This window comes from Fusarium mangiferae (assembly GCF_900044065.1).
Source record: "Fusarium mangiferae strain MRC7560 genome assembly, contig: FMAN_scaffold002, whole genome shotgun sequence".
NCBI lineage: Eukaryota > Fungi > Ascomycota > Sordariomycetes > Hypocreales > Nectriaceae > Fusarium > Fusarium mangiferae.
The window spans coordinates 1933416-1951783 of NW_024573922.1; the positions used below are offsets into that span (position 1 = coordinate 1933416).

At 49.8% G+C, this 18368-nt stretch overlaps 7 protein-coding genes across 7 annotated transcripts; 5 read left to right on the forward strand and 2 right to left on the reverse strand.

The window, feature by feature from the left end:
• Nucleotides 1-196: 196 nt before the first annotated feature.
• FMAN_06050 (uncharacterized protein) lies at nucleotides 197-1246 on the forward strand (the record flags this gene model as incomplete). The annotated part of the gene is made up of 4 exons (XM_041827218.1): nucleotides 197-227; nucleotides 273-802; nucleotides 850-1102; nucleotides 1158-1246. The coding sequence occupies 4 exons, from the start codon at nucleotides 197-199 to the stop codon at nucleotides 1244-1246; spliced, it is 903 nt and encodes a 300-aa protein (XP_041678203.1).
• A 303-nt stretch (nucleotides 1247-1549) lies between these two features.
• On the reverse strand, nucleotides 1550-2164 carry FMAN_06049 (putative MAK3-N-acetyltransferase; the record flags this gene model as incomplete). Its single annotated transcript, XM_041827219.1, has 2 exons — nucleotides 1550-1930; nucleotides 1985-2164. The coding sequence occupies 2 exons, from the start codon at nucleotides 2162-2164 to the stop codon at nucleotides 1550-1552; spliced, it is 561 nt and encodes a 186-aa protein (XP_041678204.1).
• A 1475-nt stretch (nucleotides 2165-3639) lies between these two features.
• On the forward strand, nucleotides 3640-5556 carry FMAN_06048 (putative LRO1-a lecithin cholesterol acyltransferase-like gene, mediates diacylglycerol esterification; the record flags this gene model as incomplete). Its single annotated transcript, XM_041827221.1, has 1 exon — nucleotides 3640-5556. One exon carries the CDS (start codon nucleotides 3640-3642, stop codon nucleotides 5554-5556), a length of 1917 nt encoding a protein of 638 aa, XP_041678205.1.
• An 818-nt stretch (nucleotides 5557-6374) lies between these two features.
• On the forward strand, nucleotides 6375-8002 carry FMAN_06047 (uncharacterized protein; the record flags this gene model as incomplete). Its single annotated transcript, XM_041827222.1, has 3 exons — nucleotides 6375-6435; nucleotides 6515-7047; nucleotides 7097-8002. The coding sequence occupies 3 exons, from the start codon at nucleotides 6375-6377 to the stop codon at nucleotides 8000-8002; spliced, it is 1500 nt and encodes a 499-aa protein (XP_041678206.1).
• A 2023-nt stretch (nucleotides 8003-10025) lies between these two features.
• FMAN_06046 (uncharacterized protein) lies at nucleotides 10026-12838 on the forward strand (the record flags this gene model as incomplete). The annotated part of the gene is made up of 2 exons (XM_041827223.1): nucleotides 10026-11431; nucleotides 11485-12838. The coding sequence occupies 2 exons, from the start codon at nucleotides 10026-10028 to the stop codon at nucleotides 12836-12838; spliced, it is 2760 nt and encodes a 919-aa protein (XP_041678207.1).
• A 705-nt stretch (nucleotides 12839-13543) lies between these two features.
• FMAN_06045 (putative nucleolar rRNA processing protein GAR1) lies at nucleotides 13544-14390 on the forward strand (the record flags this gene model as incomplete). Its single annotated transcript, XM_041827224.1, has 3 exons — nucleotides 13544-13604; nucleotides 13769-13819; nucleotides 13870-14390. 3 exons carry the CDS (start codon nucleotides 13544-13546, stop codon nucleotides 14388-14390), a joined length of 633 nt encoding a protein of 210 aa, XP_041678208.1.
• Nucleotides 14391-14867: 477 nt separating this feature from the next.
• FMAN_06044 (uncharacterized protein) lies at nucleotides 14868-17174 on the reverse strand (the record flags this gene model as incomplete). Its single annotated transcript, XM_041827225.1, has 1 exon — nucleotides 14868-17174. One exon carries the CDS (start codon nucleotides 17172-17174, stop codon nucleotides 14868-14870), a length of 2307 nt encoding a protein of 768 aa, XP_041678209.1.
• Between the last annotated feature and the right edge of the window lie 1194 nt (nucleotides 17175-18368).

Below are 18368 nucleotides of genomic sequence, written 5' to 3' on the forward strand. Positions count from 1 at the left end.
GAATTTTTGACGGATAGGGCGGCTGAGGCGGTGATTTTGTTTCTTATGTTTACAGCACTTTCGCCCTTGATTTCTGCTGGTTGCGCAGCTTGTACCCTTGTCTACAAGACCAACAGTTCCCGCGCCATTGCCGATTAACTCAAGGATCTGGTTTGTTCCAACTATAACCTCCTCAAGCTCAACTTGAATCAACGTCATGGAATATTCCGATGATTCTGACTTCTACGGTACGTCCCACCGTTTTATCAACATCTCATTAGCTTACAGTTTAGGGGATGATGATATGGTCATGGACCTTAACAACCGTGTACAACGCTTTGATGTTCAGAGTTGGATGCTCGAGCAACAGCAAAGCCCTGGAAGACCTATTCCTGACACGAGCACCGTTCGCGAGACATCGCATCTTCACAATCCCTATGCTGGGGTAGATTATGCATGGCAGCTTACTGAGACGGTAGATCAGTTCCTCGCACGTCTCCCACCCAGGACAACAGACATTACAGAGGATACGCCTTGGATCTTTATTTGCAATCCGTATATCCCCCGCGTCGAGAAGTCTATGGGGCAGAACCAACTTAGTAAAGGTAACGAAGATGAGGCTCCCGAGGAAGAAGGCAGCAAGACTGCGCTTGTCATAGAAGGTGGCTCGGAGAGACTAGAACTTCTCTCCAAGTTCAAGGACGGACTGAAGAAAACCAACAAGGTTCTTGCAACACAAGAGCGGGAGATTCAAAAAGAAATCAAGAAAGCCTCGGATGATATACTGCACCTGGCGCACGCCGCCAAAGTCCGCGCTGGCAAGGTTTGTATCTGAGGATGTCTCGCCTAAACACCACTGACCCTCGACAGTGGATGTTATTCTGCGCGCCAGCAGAAGTAAACGACGTGTGGGGGATTGTCGCGAAAGCGACTGCCAAAAACGAGCTTGGCATTGCCGCAAAGGTTGCTCCAAGACCAGCCGAAGAGGATTCTCGAAAAGATCGACTCATCTGCGTGTACACGACCGATTTCGCAGACAAGGCCGATGTTGGCAGGGTACTTCAGAAGCTTCGAGAGCTCAGATTGGTTGAAGCTCGAGGAAGACCTATCTACTATAAGCCAGGTGAGTCATGGTTTCGTATTGATGTCAATAAAGTGAGGCTGACGCAAGTCGATAGATGCATATACGTACATAGGGATATCGTTTGGGAATCCCTGGGGTCTGAAAGCGTCGATCTATAAGTCATCTGACATCTTCCAGACCTAAAGACGCACAACAAATGACTCATCTAGCCTGGCAGAACAAGGGGGAATGTTCCATCGTGTATGGAGGATCAAAATCAAGAATCCGAGTGCATAATATGGAGAGAAACAAAAAAGAACAGGATCGTATCGTCATGACCTTCATAACCAATATCCTAAACGCCCATGATTCCAAGAGATGATAATTCCGCATGACGCTCAAATGCCGTCGCTGATTTATGCCCACTGTGTCTGTCATTGCCCATCAATGACTTCCAATCACTGAACCCCGTGAAAATACTATAAAAGCCCATGCAACCATGAAAGCTTATACATCGATGATTTCAAGATCATTAGCGCTGGCGTCAAGGTCGATGTACTTAAGGGGCAGAACAAGTCGATATGCACTGTTGCCATTGAGGTAGTATCGGTGTAGCTTCTTAGTGCGTAAAAAACCGAGCTGCTCGTACAATCGCATAGCAGCGACGTTGGTCTCTTCAGTCTCGAGGACAATTTCGTCCGCATTGCGCTTGGTCATGGCGTCGATGGCCTTCTTGACGAGGGTTGTTGCAATACCATGGCCACGGAAGTCAGAAGCAACGGCCAGCATGGCGATGTAGCCTCTTCGAGTGGGGTTGGAGTGTGAAGCATGGACTTCCAGCTTGCACACTATAACGCCGATGAGAGATGCGTCGACTGGGTTCAGTGCCTGAGGATATTTGTCAGATACCTTGGAATTGACTCGAGGGTGCATTGGTCTTACCATGAAGCAGAGATGTGCCCACTGGCATAAGAAATACCGATATACATAGATACTATAAGGCTCACTCAAGTCCTTTGAGATCAATGCCCGGATGGCGGGTAAATATTGAGCCTCAAGGGCATGTTCATATTGTACGTAGCGTAACTCGCCAGGAATGTTGTCAATTTTGGTAGGGGCCATGGGACTATGGGGATTTAAAGCAAATAGGAGAGACCAGACCGAATCTGGACAATCAGTTATACTGTTAAGAGTTGTGGTAGTAGAGTTGTGTTGAAGTTGATGTTTGGGTAAGATCTTAGATACGGGTGTTTGAAGGTTTAAAACCAGATCTTGACTTGACACCTAAAGAGGGGCAGGCAGAAATGGAGACTCAACCCGGTATCGGTGTGAGGGGTACCTAGGTAGACGACCTAGGTGCTGGCCTACAGGGTGTCAAGGAGGAAAGGAAGAGGCACGTCCAATAGGTAAGGTAGATAAGAGTCATTAATTCAAGAAAGAGGGTGGGAAGATCTCAAGATTTGGGGCTGGAGGTGGCAATATGCAATGCATTGGAGGTATCACAGCCAGCGCCTCCAACAGTTAATTGCCAGGTTTGGTAAACCGCACCAAAGAATTGATGCACATGGCCACGAGGGCAAGGCACGCAGGGCCGTTGGCAGGGATCCCGCTGTGGTACAGAAGTCAAGGGCGCTATTTTAAAGCCCTTTTTGATGTTTTTGTGGAGGAGAGGGCGGGGGCATTGGAGTAAAAAGGTCCTGCATGGCTCTAGCTGAGGTTTTGCATACCTATGGTCCGATCAAGCCGATATAAGCGATGGACAAATGCGTCTTTAACTTAGGTAAAGTCAATTTGAACTGCCTCAGGAAGAGGGAGACGGGAGACATGGAGAAAAGGGTCTGTGTCCCTCATCATTTGGAGTTCAAGCATGTGATAATGGAAGCTCTAAACTCCATAGCATGATGTATATCCCTTTTTTGTGGAATGGAATGGCTTGATCTCACTGCCTGTAGTACCTTACCTACTATGGTAGGTACCTAACCCTTAAAAAAGAGAAAAGAAGAGAAAGATGCCTGACTCTTTTATCCCTTTGTGATTTCGGCCTCTTCCGTTTCATCCGCTCGGCACTTTTTAAGATAAGTAGGTAGCATTATCTTGGCTTTGACGTCAGGTTCCTGCCTACCTATCAGGAACGGCAAGCATGTCCTTCCATTGAATGAGCTCCCTCCCTGGACTCTTGTCAATTTTCATGTGATGCACGCGACTCCCAAACACGGCGCAACTCTTTCATAATTACGTACCACGATCCGTGGCTTTAATGGAACTTCTATTATCATCCAGCGGATATTTTCTCACGTTCTAAATTAGACCAGTCGGTATATTTACTCTTCAACTTCCGCTGACAGATGATACGATTCTTTTGACTTCGGGCCTTGCGACCACCCCGTTTTTTGTTTTAGATTTAGAGCACGCGCCCACCCGCACCCAAGTTAAAGTACCTAGGTAGGCGTCCATGGGCGTCATAGCTACGAGCGACATTTCTCAAAACTCCAAGGATTCCCCTAGCCTATCTTGGTCGGGGGCCTTTTTTCCCTCCCAAACAACTGACTACATAAGACGACGCCTCGCAGAGGCTTGTTCTTGCTTGGATCGACAACATGGCGAAAAACCTGCGGCGCCGAAATGTTCAGAGTCAAGATGAAGATACGAAAACGAACGAGAGCGACGATGCTTCGAGGGAGGAAAGCTCAGCGACCGACCCGACAACGCACGTTCGTGTTGTCGAGCACGCCGTTCCAAAGACCCGGAAGCGGCGCAATACCTTCATTTTCTTTCTTGGCAGCTTGTTTGGAATAATCGCCGCCGGGTTTTTCGCTTCCAGCAATGATCTTATCGACCTTCCCGAGTTCACCGACTTGTCCATGGACAACCTATTAGATGCTCTGCCAGCTGGATTGGTCAAGGACATACGCGATCTAATCCAAGGCGAGCGCGACTTTGCAGAATCATATGAGCCTTTCTCTGTCGGAACCAAAGCACGAGCTGAAGGTCTTGAAGCACACCATCCCATGATCATGATACCAGGCGTCATTTCGACTGGACTCGAGTCTTGGGGAACAGCCAATATCTCAAAGGCTTACTTCAGGAAGCGGCTTTGGGGAAGTTGGACCATGATGAAAGCCTTGGTCATGGACAAGGAGGTCTGGAAGAAGCATGTGATGCTCGACAAGAGGACAGGCCTTGATCCGCCAAATGTGAAACTAAGAGCTGCCCAGGGCTTCGATGCCACCGATTTCTTTATCACAGGTTATTGGATTTGGAGCAAGATCTTTGAGAATCTTGCTTCGGTTGGCTACGACCCGACAAACTCCTTCACAGCTGCTTATGATTGGCGCTTGTCCTACCCTAACCTCGAGGTGCGAGATCGATATTTCACCCGACTCAAATCACACATTGAAGTTGCGCTGGAGGTGGACAACAGAAAGGTTGTCCTAGCATCGCACAGCATGGGCAGCCAGGTCTTGTTCTACTTTTTCCACTGGGTGCAATCAGAGAGAGGCGGCCGTGGTGGCCAGGACTGGGTTGAGCGACACGTCGAGGCTTGGATCAACATTAGCGGATGCATGCTCGGGGCAGTCAAAGATTTAACTGCTGTACTGTCTGGTGAGATGCGCGATACAGCTCAGTTGAACCCCTTTGCGATCTACGGCCTGGAAAAGTTTCTGAGCAAGGAAGAGAGGGCTGAAATTTTCCGCGGCATGCCCGGTATATCATCTATGCTACCCATTGGTGGCAACGCCGTCTGGGGCAATCTGACATGGGCCCCAGATGACTTGCCAGGTCAGAATCGTTCGTATGGATCTTTATTGAACTTCAGAGTCGGGTCGAACTGGACAACTCCTGATCGTAACTTCACTGTTGAGGAGGGCTTGTCCTACTTACTCAACACGACTGAGGATTGGTACCAGGATCAGCTCAAGGGAAGTTATTCTCGTGGCATTGCCCACACTATTGCCGAAGTCGAAGCCAATGAGCTGGACCCCAAGAAATGGATCAATCCTCTTGAGACCCGACTACCACTTGCACCTAGCCTCAAAATTTACTGCTTCTATGGCGTCGGGAAGCCTACTGAGCGAGGATACTATTACAGGTCCCCTGACCAGCCTCTGATGACAAACCTCAACATCACCATGGATACGGGCTTTACCGAAGGCGACGTCGATCACGGCGTTATCATGGGCGAGGGCGACGGGACTGTGAACCTCCTCAGCACAGGTTACATGTGCAATCATGGCTGGAACATGAAACGCTACAATCCAGCAGGCGTCAAGGTCACAGTCGTTGAAATGCCCCACGAGCCAGAGCGTTTCAACCCTCGCGGTGGACCTCGTACAGCTGACCACGTCGATATCTTGGGGCGATACAACCTGAACGAGCTACTGCTGCGGGTGGCTGGTGGAAAAGGTGACACGATTACGAACTATGTTGTCAGCAATATTAAAGAATATGCATCTAGAGTCAAGATTTATGATGATCACCATGAAGAGAACGAGGAGGAAAAGAGAAAGTCATAGATTGAGTGCCTCACAGCTTTTTTGGTAGCGGCCTTGGTGGTGTTGAGGTATTTGGTAATGACTCTGCTGTTTTTGGCAGCGGTTGTTGTCTGGCGTTTGGGAGCATTCACGTTATATGTTTTGCTTTGGCTTGGGATCCTCAAACCCTGATGCTAAATGGGGACATCAAAGAGGGTCACTTAATTTGTATCAACTATGACAATAGCGAAAGCTTCAAGATTATAGATTTCATCTTGCATCTGGCTGTACATTCAAGGCAACAGCTTCGGTGGAGTGTGATTCAATCTCTATGCAGGTGGTGTCTGATCAGACTGTGGCGGTCCCTACTATAGTGATCGCGACATGGATGACAGTACTAGCCACAATTGTTTACAGTAACAGGGATTCCTGGGCAGTGTTTAACTACATACATGAGAACAGATGTTGATGTAAGTTGATCCACGCTTTGTTCTATTGTTACTGTTGCTGTGTGGTCCGCCAAGCCAGCGCTCAACAGGCCTGGATGAGGTCACGGTACAGCTAACGGGCTTATAGCAACAACTGAGTCTCGACCCCGCCACCTGAATTCTCGAAACACAACCACAGCACAAAATTTGGCTTCGGCTTTGATTATTTTTTGCTCCATCTCAGGTTATGGTCTCGTCACCTCCAGGAGATGACCACTGCGCTCGCGTCTATCCCTGGAAGCCATTGTCAATTGGCCCGTCGTCCCGTCGTATCTACCCAGCGCAACATCCCCGGCCAGCTTCGTATCACGCATATCCAGTCTCAACAGGACTCGATGCCTTGGTCCCTGTACCCTTACGGAAACGAAGATCATGGCAGATTTCGAAGAAGCTCCCTACACTCATGAGGAGGACGAGGAGCAGTTATGGGGTGGTAAGTTTTGTTACAGGGGTTGCAACAGTAGAAAAAAAATGAAGGACACGAAATGACTGACATGATTGATCTTTTGTAGAACTTGATAAGTGCGTTTCGAGCAAATGCGATTCCCACGAAACGATCGACGATGCCCTGCGCACATGGATAGATTTAACGACACGCCTTCGCGACCATCTCTACGAATCTCAGGAAGAAGTCGTTACTTGCACGCGGATGCTTCTTGCTAGCGATCTATTCCAGGCCAACAAAGACTATGTTCGCACTCAGATTATCTATAGCTTGCTTCAGGAGGACGAGGCTGGGCCTCTGCACGCTATTGTTTCTCTTCTCCTCCTCGACGGGTGCCAGGATGAGACCATGTTCCCTCGCATGGTGAACGAGGCTTGCTTCCCCCGACTTTTGGAGCTGATCAATGGTCGCCGAGACCAGGACCCTGGTCTGCATCGCCTTCTTCTGCAGCTTATGTACGAGATGTCGCGTATGGAACGACTTCGGGTCGACGACTTGACCATGGTGGACGATGAATTCGTCCATTATCTTTTTGCATTGATTGAGGAATTGTCTGACGATGCGCATGATCCCTATCATTATCCTACCATTCGTGTTTTGGTAAGCAGCTTCCATCCCATCCTAGCTGCCATTGCTTACATAGACGCAGCTTGTCTTGAACGAACAGTATATGCTTGCGTCGACAGAAGTTGACGATTCTGCTTCGTCCAATTCGCCTCTGACGAACCGCATTGTGAAGTGCTTGAGTCTTCACGGAGCTTCGTTCCGAACGTTTGGCGAAAACATCATTTTGCTTCTGAACCGAGAAACCGAAACATCACTACAGCTACTAATTTTGAAGCTTCTGTATTTGCTATTCACGAACAAAGCGACATACGAATATTTCTATACAAACGACTTACGAGTACTTTTGGACGTCATTATTCGAAACTTGATGGATTTGCCAGATGAAAAAATGTCCTTGAGGCACACGTACCTACGAGTTCTCTACCCGTTATTGGCACACACGCAACTCAGCCAGCCACCTCACTATAAGCAGGATGAGATTCTGCGTGTGCTGAGCATTCTCCGAGGCTCGCACAATGTTCACTTTGCACCAGCAGACGACACAACGCTTCGTCTGGTTGACCGTGTATCAAAGGTCAAGTGGATAGAAGAAGCGCAGTCCCCCACGGTAGGATCCGGTGAGGCTGAAGTCGCCCGCAGATTCCTCGGTATAAGTCTATCACGATCGCAAACGGCGAGTAGTATCAGTGTAAGCGACGTAGCGGCAGTTAAGGAGAAGCCGGGAGTGCAGACACCGAGTCGATCAGGCGATGGAGGCGACGTTGCTACAGATGATGACAACGTCACAATGGCTACTCGACCCAAGAAGCCTTTGCCAGAGGTACCAAAACACCGCCATGGAGTGCCATTTGCGCAGAAGTTTGCCAACGGAGGACCGAAGAAGACACCCCCCAAGGCGCCGCCGCCGCGACGATGGGGACGGATGAAGACGGTTGAGAAGCCTCCTACTGACCCAGTTCAGGAAACGGTCACAGAGCAGGAAGCATGATACTATTGGACAGCTACTATCCTCCGGGACATGAACTTTAAACAGAAACATCCCGCTGGGCGGAGGGCACCGGTCGATAACCGTCACTGTGCGCTAGGAGAGACTCTCGGTTTGAAGATGGCGTTTGTGGAGCTTTCTACTGCACTTGGCTGGACACAAAGCATATGGCATGGCGTTTTGGGGGGATTTGGGCATTGGCCTTGGTAATGGCTTTGGGGAGATTGTAAGTAAACCGCGGCAAGTCTCTTTTTACGTGCTACTTTGTAGCAATAACATTGTAGAGTTAGTAATAGTGAAGAGAATGATAATTCTGTTCGACAATGGCATGTGATGATGGCATCATTGAGTGAACTGTGTAACTTGGCAATGTCTTGAAAGCTGTGATTGAGGAACGATGAGCTGAAGCTGTCTAAGCCTTCCTCGGATGCCTCTTGTTAATATCCCTCAAGGTGGATGTCATCGGCAGTCAATTTGCAGTGCCGAGCCGGGATGCGGCTCGTTCAGTACAAATCAAGATTAACTCAGATTTCATGGAGCTTTGAACACGGTTTTATCAAGATCCACAATCTCCATGCGGAGAAGATTGCAAAGTCATTCCTAGTTCAAATGTCTACGAAACACCGAAACAACAAGTTGCAGATCCGGGAGACGGCGATGCCGAGCAGATCTCAGCTTCAGTGGTGAAGTGGATGCACCCGTGGGAGCGACAAGTCTTGCGATTGAAAGGGATTGGCCGCATGTGAGATTGGGCACAGCCTGGGGGGTAATGACGATCGTCGTTGGGTTGTGTTGCGGTTCTGGTTAGTGTGAGGGCATCACCATTACCAAAACCAAAACCAAGATCAAGCAAGGGATGGACCCTTCTGGTGGCGCCCGTTTACGTCATTTGGTGGGGAGGATGCGTTGAAAAACTGGCTGCAAGCAGCTGAGCTGGGGTGTTCTTTGGGATCAAGATAGGTACTTACCAGTACTTGCAGAAGCTAGAGCCAGTCCAGGCACTAGAGATCGATAGGGGGAGATTAGTGATCCCAGTTCACGTCGCTAAAGTAGATGCAAGTACCGCGAATAAGCCCATTCGGTGTAAGTGCCATGAGCTCTCTTGGCGTGCGACTAGATGGAACTCAATGCCCCCCTTCTCCAAGCCCATCAACTGCATCATCCATTCATAATAACAAACATCACGACCAGTATCACTAACACAATCTACATCTGGCGCCTCAAAGATTTGACCGTGCTCTATGCCTATCTTTGGCACTTGTTGACTCAGTTGATTCCGACTACGCTCACTCTTTCTCTTCTCTAGGAACCTTACAAGCTCCTCACTCAGACCGAGGCTTAACAGTAAGTTAGTACCTACCTATCTCTAGAAGTCTCCTTCATTCTTTACTTCATCTTCATCTGCAACAACGGACTGGAAGACTCCTCCATTGTGGAACATATATCTCCTTTTGATCTTCAGTCTATTTCTATTACCCGCTGATTCTCAAACCTCCACTCCACAGTTTTCATTCAAGATCCTCCAAACAGAAGAAGCGACAGAGCCAAGGTACGCACGTCGTCGATTCACCATCATCATTGTCTCAGAAAGTTCCTCCACTGCGACGTGCAAAGGAGACGCTAGTCTCACGCTTTGAACCTCAAAGGGCCTCCAATCTAGTGCTAGCGGCAATCTGCCAGCAGTGAGGTTGTACGCCCATTGCGTCAACACCATCATCCCGCGAGCTCTACACCCTGATTTTTTTGGTTCTGCTTGGGCTGCCTGCACAAGCTCGCCCAGCAACCGGCTCAATCCAGCCCAACCCGACTGGAACCCCTCCACTCAGTGCCGTTACTGACTTTCTAGGCTCTAGGATCTAGGCTCTTCTCCCCTTCCGTCTCGGATCCGTCCCCCATCTGCTCGTGGTCCATTCCGTCGTTTCTGTTTCTCTCGGTTGGTCCTTGCTTGCTCTAGCTCAGGTTGTTAATAAACTACGGTACTCGGCTTGCGTAGTACTGTAGGAGAAATAACAACGCCACCTCCGCCATGGATCTACCTCCTTCTCACTCTCATCAATCTCATCCTTCGTCATTTCCCCAACAGGCGTCTTATCCATACTCGTACGGTCACGATTCTTCTCCAGAATCATCCTCGGCTTCCCACCAGCGTGCAACTGCTGCCAATACCACCGCCAACGCACACACGCAATCACATTCTCAGCACGACGATACCTACGATCTGTCAAATTCAATTCACGCGCCGCAACCGCTGTCGCAACAAGGAGGTCGTTTCACCGAGGAATGGGGTGCAGCACCGCGCGGGCCTTCAGTCCTCCTTGATTATCCTTCACCAAGCGCAAACATGCAGCGCAGCAATTCGGTGCATAGCTTCGTGACTGGTGATGACCAGCAGCTCCCGGCTCGTCAGAACACGCTCAAGAAGAAGAGCTCTGTCCGCCGAAATGGGAGTCTCAAGCGTAGTAGTAGCCGTCGCTCTATGAGAGCTGGCAGCGTTAAGAGTCTTGCCTTACAATCTTCATCAGACCATGATGAGGCGCATAGTGCCTTCTATTGCCCAGTCCCTACGTCGGGCAATCCTACCGAGACACTCTCGAACCGATTCCAGAACTGGAGAAAGGTGCTCAAGGATCTGATCGCATACTTTCGCGAAATTCAAAATCATTACGAACAACGCTCCAAGTCGCTCCTCAAACTCGCCAACGTGGCCAACAATATCACTACCCCACCCGGTTTTCTTCAGTCAGCTGGAATAGATGATGCGCTCCAATTCTTACGAATTTACAACAAGAATGCTATCCTCGAGGCCAATAAGGCCAAAGAAATTGAAGAGGATGTTATTCTTGCACTCACTGGATTGAGGAGCGACCTCCAACAGAAGATTAAGGAGATCAAGAACCTTTCAGGCGACTTCAAGAACTCAGTCGAGAAGGAGATGGACCATACTCGCAAAGCTGTCAAGACGCTCAGCGATATCCTTGGCAGAAATGAGTTGGATGAATCTTCAACCACTGGCAAGCAAGATCCATACCTACTGCGCCTGGCTGTCGACCGTCAAGTTGAGCGTCAGCTGGACGAGGAGAACTATCTCCACCAAGCTTATCTCAACCTGGAGAATTCCGGGCGAGAGCTGGAAGCGATTGTTGTTGGAGAGATTCAGAAAGCCTACAACGCTTATGCTGGCATTCTTAAGCGGGAGGCTGACAATTCCTATAACGTCATCGGCGAGCTTCGAGATGGCCCTATTGCCATGCCCAAGGACCACGAATGGACGCATTTTGTGACTCACGATGACAAGTTCGTTGACCCAAGCATTCCGCTCAGGACACCGGACCAGATTCATTACCCCGGACAGGACCATGAGGCAGCTCAGGAGATTCGAGCCGGATTGTTGGAGCGCAAGAGCAAATACTTGAAGAGCTACACAGCCGGCTGGTAAGCATTCGTTGTCAAACCGTCGTGATCAGAGAAATTAACCAAGTTGCTAGGTATGTACTTTCCGCTACGCATCTCCACGAATTCAAGTCAGCGGACAAGGCGCAAGCCCCTATCATGTCTCTTTATCTTCCAGAACAGAAAGTAGGATCCCACTCCAACGAAGGAGGCTCTTCGAACAAGTTCATCCTTAAGGGTCGCCAAACTGGCGGCATGCACCGCGGACACACTTGGGTCTTCCGTGCCGAAAGTCATGACACCATGATGGCTTGGTACGAGGACATCAAGGCTCTCACCGAGAAGACTGCCGAGGAGCGAAGTCAGTTTGTTCGAAGCCATTCTAGAAGCCTTAGCCGATCATCCCGACGATCAGTTAGTAGCGATGGACTGGTCGACGAGGAGGACGAGGAGCCCTTCACAGCCGATACTGAATCATTTACCAATCCGGGACCAAGACAACATGAGGCAACTCCCCGGCGATCTCAAGCAGGTGGGCGGTTCCCATCTGATATCCAAGTCAATGCGCAACGTGGCTTACAGGCCCCTCATTCGCCTTCTAGTGTAAGCTCTGGCTTCCAGGACAACAGGGACCCCGCTGTACCACCGATTGTCACGGGTGCCCTTTCTGGTCTGGCCGCTGGAGAATCGGAGCAGGGCAGGGACGACCATCCGGGCTATGGGACTGTTCACCAGACGCCCATGGATGAGATGCCCTCGCATGCTGCAATCGCAAGCCAAAAGGCCCATTACGACGGTGTTAACCCTTATACGAGCGAGCCAGTCAATCAGACTCCCGTTGAGCCGGTCCCCCTCCACCAACAGCAGCAACAGCAACAGCTATACCAGTCACAGTATGAATCGCAGCAGCCTGTGCAGCTGTCAGACTACGTCGATCAACACCAAGACCAAACCTTTGTTCCTGTTGTGATCCCCCAGGGTAAGGATGAGCGCGATGGCAATTTTGCCAATAGTGAACAACGCCACTTTGATGAGCAGCCTAACAATCATACTATGGAGCCACGAGAGGAGCCATATGGTGGATATACAATCAGTGGAGCTAGCCATGAGGCATCGAGCTATGAGCAGCCTTCATATCCTCAGGCGTCATATGACAATCAGCCCAATCACAGCTATGCCAATGGCGATGCTAAGGGCAACAGTTACACAATGACAACTGTGGGAGAGGGCTTTCCTAGACTTGATGGTGGAGCAACTGAAGAGCGACGACCATCGACTCGAGGAGGCGAATCAGTCTATACCGAGCGTGACTCTGTTCTTCTCCAGACTGACGATGAAGATGAGAAGTCTGTCCCAATCCGGCCATCCGGTAACAACCGGACTGAGAGTCATAACACCATCTCAAACCTGCATATTCCCGGCGGTTACCCCAAGAGTACTCAAGCATAGGATGGGGCATCAGTATTCGAGTTTTTCCCACATTGTGTGCCCTTTTTTGTTTTCCTTATTGTTATTTTTACTTTGCTGTGATGGAGAGAAATGATTTGGGAGGATGGTACAGCGTTGGCTGACGAGAGGCGTTGGTCAAATGTGTTGATGGGACGGTTACAGTACGGTTTGAAATGGAATATCCCTCGTTTGGCTTTGGCTTGGTTTCGCAAAATATTTACCTGGATCGGTGTGATGAGATATCTTAGTCTGTTTCAATTGATTGAAAAGTTCAGCGCGTATCATGAGTTTCCAGTGACTTGAAGTTAACGAGACCATGCATCACTGGTCAAAAAAGATGTTCATTTACAGCCCCCAGCGTCTCTAAGCTTGTTCTATCAATTATGTCATCTGACGTTCATCCTTTGATATCTGAGGTTGGTACACGATATCGGTAGGATGGTTTTTCCGTCTCCAGTTGCATCAGCCAATCGGGCCGCTCTAAGCTAGCTCCCGCAAACCTTCGGTGGACACTCTTTGCAAAATTTCACACGGCAAAAAAAAAGTTCAGCATTCGACCTACGCGGAAACGATTCCAAGGCCCGAACGAACGACCAAATCCCCAGCTACGGGCATCAACCGAAACAGAATCGAACGAGCAGCCGAATCGCGAAATTCTCATCTCTTGAATTTACATCAATTGGCGACAGCGCAAACTCGATAATCATGTCTTTCCGTGGAGGTTCGCGCGGACGCGGCGGTAGTGGATTTGGAGGCCGTGGCGGTGGTACGTCTTTATTTCTTCGTCGCGCGATTGATTTTGGGGGAACTGGCTCTCGGCGGTGCAAGAGACGTCGGAACCATGCGAATTGGGGCTGTTCTGGGAGTGATTGGCTCTAATAGCGGTGTTTTGCGTGGATTCAAGATCAACTACTAACGAACTGTTTCCAGGCCGCGGTGGCTTCCAACAACGAGATATGGGCCCTCCTGCTCAGATCCTTGGTATGTATATCATCATGTTCTATCCGGAATCCCATAACTAACATTCTCAGAAATGGGCAAGTTCATGCACGCTTGCGAGGGCGAGATGGTCTGCGAGTCCATCAACCCCAAGGTCCCTCACTTCAACGCCCAGATCTTCCTCGAGAACAAGACTGCCGTCGGAAAGGTCGACGAGGTCCTCGGCCCCATCAACCAGGTCTTCTTCACCATCAAGCCCACAGAGGGTATCCAGGCCACCTCTTTCAAGGAGGGCGACAAGTTCTACATCGGCTCAGAGAAGCTTCTGCCCCTCGACAAGTTCCTCCCCAAGCCTAAGCCCCCGCCTGGAGCTCCCAAGCCCAAGCGTGCCGGTGGCGGTCGCGGTGGTGCCCGCGGTGGACGTGGCGGCTTCGGTGCCCGAGGCGGTGGCCGTGGTGGTTTCGGCGGCGGCCGTGGAGGTCCTCGAGGTGGTGCTCGTGGTGGTTTCGGTGGCCGCGGAGGTGGCCGCGGCGGCAGCGGTGGTTTCTCACGAGGTGGAAGCGGCTTCGGTGGTGGTCGCGGACGCGGTGGCTTCAGCCGCGGTGGCCGATAATCTCCTTGCCACAACGACGGCTGCGGATCACTTCTGTTATTAGGGAGGACTAAGCGACTACGCGACCCACGAGAGCTGCTTAAAGGAAATGGGGATAGAAAACCATGGAATCTAGGAGGAGGGAAAGAAAGAAGAAAGAAGGGATTGACATGTATTTCTCTGGCGTTGGACGGTATCTGATTTTCCAAAGTGCTTTGCTTGGTTTGGCTTTCCCACATGGCTCTATATCCCAAATCCCGCGATCGCCATGCTCGTATGATACGGCATCGGATTGGAGTTTGTATGTACAGACACAAGAGGATTCAACGAAGAAGACAAGAGAGAAACCGAAATGAACGGGCAACCTTTTAAACTTAACTCATGTCTTTGTTGTGAAATGTGTACATTTTCATTAGACTGTATCTCCTGTCCACGCCCACGGAGTATATATAAGGCTCAAAGTCTATAAGCTCTTGAACGCCATGCAAACAACCGAAATCACTCCTCTCGGCGTCTGAGTAACGCCGCGCACAACAGGCCAAGGGCCAAGATAAAGGCCAGCCCTCCTAGTCCTAGACCAAAGTAATGCGCATCTCGATATCCTCCAAAGGTGTCCTTGTCACCGCTCTTACCCATTTCCACAGCTCCAGCCATACCCAGCCCTACTGAAAAGGCAAAGGCTGCTGCTGTATTAGTGATGCTGTTTGCGAGCCCCAGTTGTCCCTCTGGCACATCTCGTCCGAGCACAGTTGAGGAAGCGGGAACAATCAACACCATGCCAACTCCCATGAAGATGGCGCTGACAAACGAGTTGGCCCAATAAGCTTGCTGAGCTGGGGCTGACGCCAGGAGAGCCGAACTAATCAGAATGGCGATTGATGAGACCACCATGCTCAACTGTGCAGTAAAATCGCGGTTTGCGAAGGGCCAGCATCCAAAGGCGATAATAACACCAACCACTAGTACTGGCATAAGAGCAACACTCGTGAGAAGGGGACCCCAACCTCTGACAACTTCGATGAATTGTACGAAATACCATGCCCAGACTCCAAATGCTGCTGATGCAGCTGTCACGAAGCCAAGTGTAATACCAGCAGCCAGGTGAATCTGCTTAAATGGCACTAACGGGTGACTGGCCTGTGATTCGAAGAAAGTGAATAGTGGAATAAGTATGATGCCTGCAATGATCAAGATGTACGCCTGGGGAGTGTCCCATCCCACAATGGGCGCCTGGTTCCAACCAACGCTGAAAAGGATCAAGGCAGCGATTCCAAACGCGCAACCCAATATATCTAACCGCTTCCACAGGTTGCCTTCGAAATTGTAGACCAAGATTCTCTTTGCTGGGATGACAAGTACGCTTGAAATACCTAGGGCTGTACATACCGCGGCCATGCTGTAAAAGGCCCATGGCCACGAGGCGTAATTAGCGAACAAGCCCGTCATGACCGATCCAATGACAAATCCGAAAGGGACAGAGGCATCGAAAAATCCCATCACAAGCATCTTGCGAGGCCCAGGAGGATAAGCCCTCACCAGCATTCCGTGTCCATTTGGAATAACGAATGCAGGGCCGATGCCTTGCATAGCTCGACAGAAGCAGAAGAAGATGGCTCCTCCATTGTCACTCGTCTGCACATACACACTGAGACCAGCAAGCAGGCTCCAAAGGGCGAACCAAATATATCCAGCGATGAAGGTATATCTTTGACCGCAGACGTTCCCGATCCGGTTGCCAAAAAGAGTGGTCGCGCCATAACTCAGTGCAAACGCCGATGTGAACCAAGCAAGGTGTGTTGTACGCTCTGGTTCGAAGAATGATTCTCCAATTCGTCGGGCAGATGTCAGTGTCTGTGCAAGACTGGCATATGTCAGAACCTGTGCCATACATATGACGGCAACAAAAAGGCTTTCGTTGGTAGCATGGTTGAACTCGATCATCCTGGCCCCCTCGTTCAGAGGTTTCCTCCGCAAACCTTGATTTGCGGGTGAAGAAGGGTCTGTGTCGGATCCCGCACGAATGTGGGTGACCGTGCCTAGTGGGAGAGATCGTGTACCCATGTCCGGCCTCAGAGCTATGTATTGGTGATGCTGTGTGGTTCCTCGGAAGGCTTCAAAGCGTCTGGCAGCTTGGACAAGTCCACCATGGTTGACCGAAAAGTCTGATGGCGTTGGGCCTGTAGGAACAACAGGAGTTTCATTTGGGCGAGGCTCGGTCAGGTTTCCTGGAACGCTAAATCGTGGGGGTGGTGTATGAGGTGTATCTAATCGTGATGGTAAGTTTGGTGTTGCCAGTCGAATCATGTCTTCAGGGACTTGTGCTGGAGTCTCGGCCATTTCCGTTTCCATTTCACGGTCAAGGAGAGAATCTGTCTCGACATTTGGAGGTCGTCCTGGCATAATTGATGTATGTATATAGTTGCCTCGATGCGGTGAAACGGGTGAGACCGTCATCTCTGATACACTCATCTGGCTCACTACATCCATGTCCAGCAAATTCACATTCTGGGATATTTCGCTGACGCTTGAAGGACTTCGGGCATGAGAATGCGAGTATAGCTGAGAATTGGAACGAGAGTGAGAGTAATCTCCAGGCTGAGAGTGAGAATTGAAGTTTGTGTAAGTTGGAGCTGGTGCTCCTGGAGAGTAACCACCATATTGTTGTTGATAATGATGGTGAAAAGATTCCGTGACGGCGACCATGGTATCAGTAGCATGTTGAACGGCAGAGTTAGATCGATTTATTTCTCGGCGGGCCTCAGACTTTTCAGAGTCTTGTCGTGATACGTTCCGAAGCGGCTCCATCGTGAAGTTGGTGATAAGTCAGCAACGCCAGGGTTAGCAATAGTCGCCCCTCATGTCCTCGTTTGTAGATGTTTTGGAAGTCGATTATGGTTAGAGGAAAGTAGCAAGATGTTATTAGTCAATAAAGCAGACGATCAAGGCTGAGGGACCATCATGACTGAATCAGAAATCATAATCGAAGAGAATCAGAAATCAAGCAATCGAGATATAGTCAGGGACGCTTGGGGGTTTTAGTCAACGGGAAAGGCTGCGCTTACAGCTTACAAGGAGGGTAATAACCCATGCCTCAAGCTGTAAGTAGGCAGGTAGGCATGTCGATTCATAGGATGGAAGCTCATCCATACCGCTCCGTAAGCCTTCAGGGCTGACTCGCCCCCGCAACTAAGCTTAGCTTTTAAGGCTCAGACTCTGGTTCAGGGTCCGGAGGTTTAGGACCTGACACTTCCATGTCTTGGCCCAACCGTTAGTTTTTGAACCGAGATGAGGGTGGGTAGTGTAGTGTATGGTTAAGCCAGAAATAGAATCATCGATCTTGCAAGTCGTCACAAGCTGTAGGAGAAAGAGACTTTCGCCTCTGTGAGAATTCTTGTTGGTAGTGATCTGCTTGTCTTGATAATTAGTCCCCCTTTTGGTAATATCGTCTGACTTGCATCACAAGGTTCTGCATTCACACTGAACAAAGCTCAACTGGAGCGGGGAAGAGAGAGAGAGACTGGACAGTTCAGAAAGTCAGTGATGCATTGACACAAGGGGTGGTTACAGGGGTTCACGTAAGAGTCTGGTTGGTCTATCGATCACGATCTTGTTGGTGATGATGGAGAAATGAAAATAGTGGTGTTGGTGATATGTATAGTAGTGGAAGGCACCTCTGATCAAAGCGGCTACGACCAACACTACCTACCTAGCCAATACAGCAAGAGGCAGGTGTACCACTCCTGCTGTCTCCAGATCGCCTGCATCCGCCAATGGCTACCTTAGTACCTACCTACCTAATGATCATCAATATTATTCTCCCTCTTGTTCCCTCAGTACAGTGTTAACAGCATCATAGGTATCATCATCGGTGTAACCAAACCCCTAATTGGGTGGTATTCCTTCTCTCATGTCCCGACGATCTGATCCCCCATCCTTGTCTATCATCAACAGCACAGCCACCCGTCACTCTCTGGAGCCTGTCTAGCCTGTTAGTCCTAG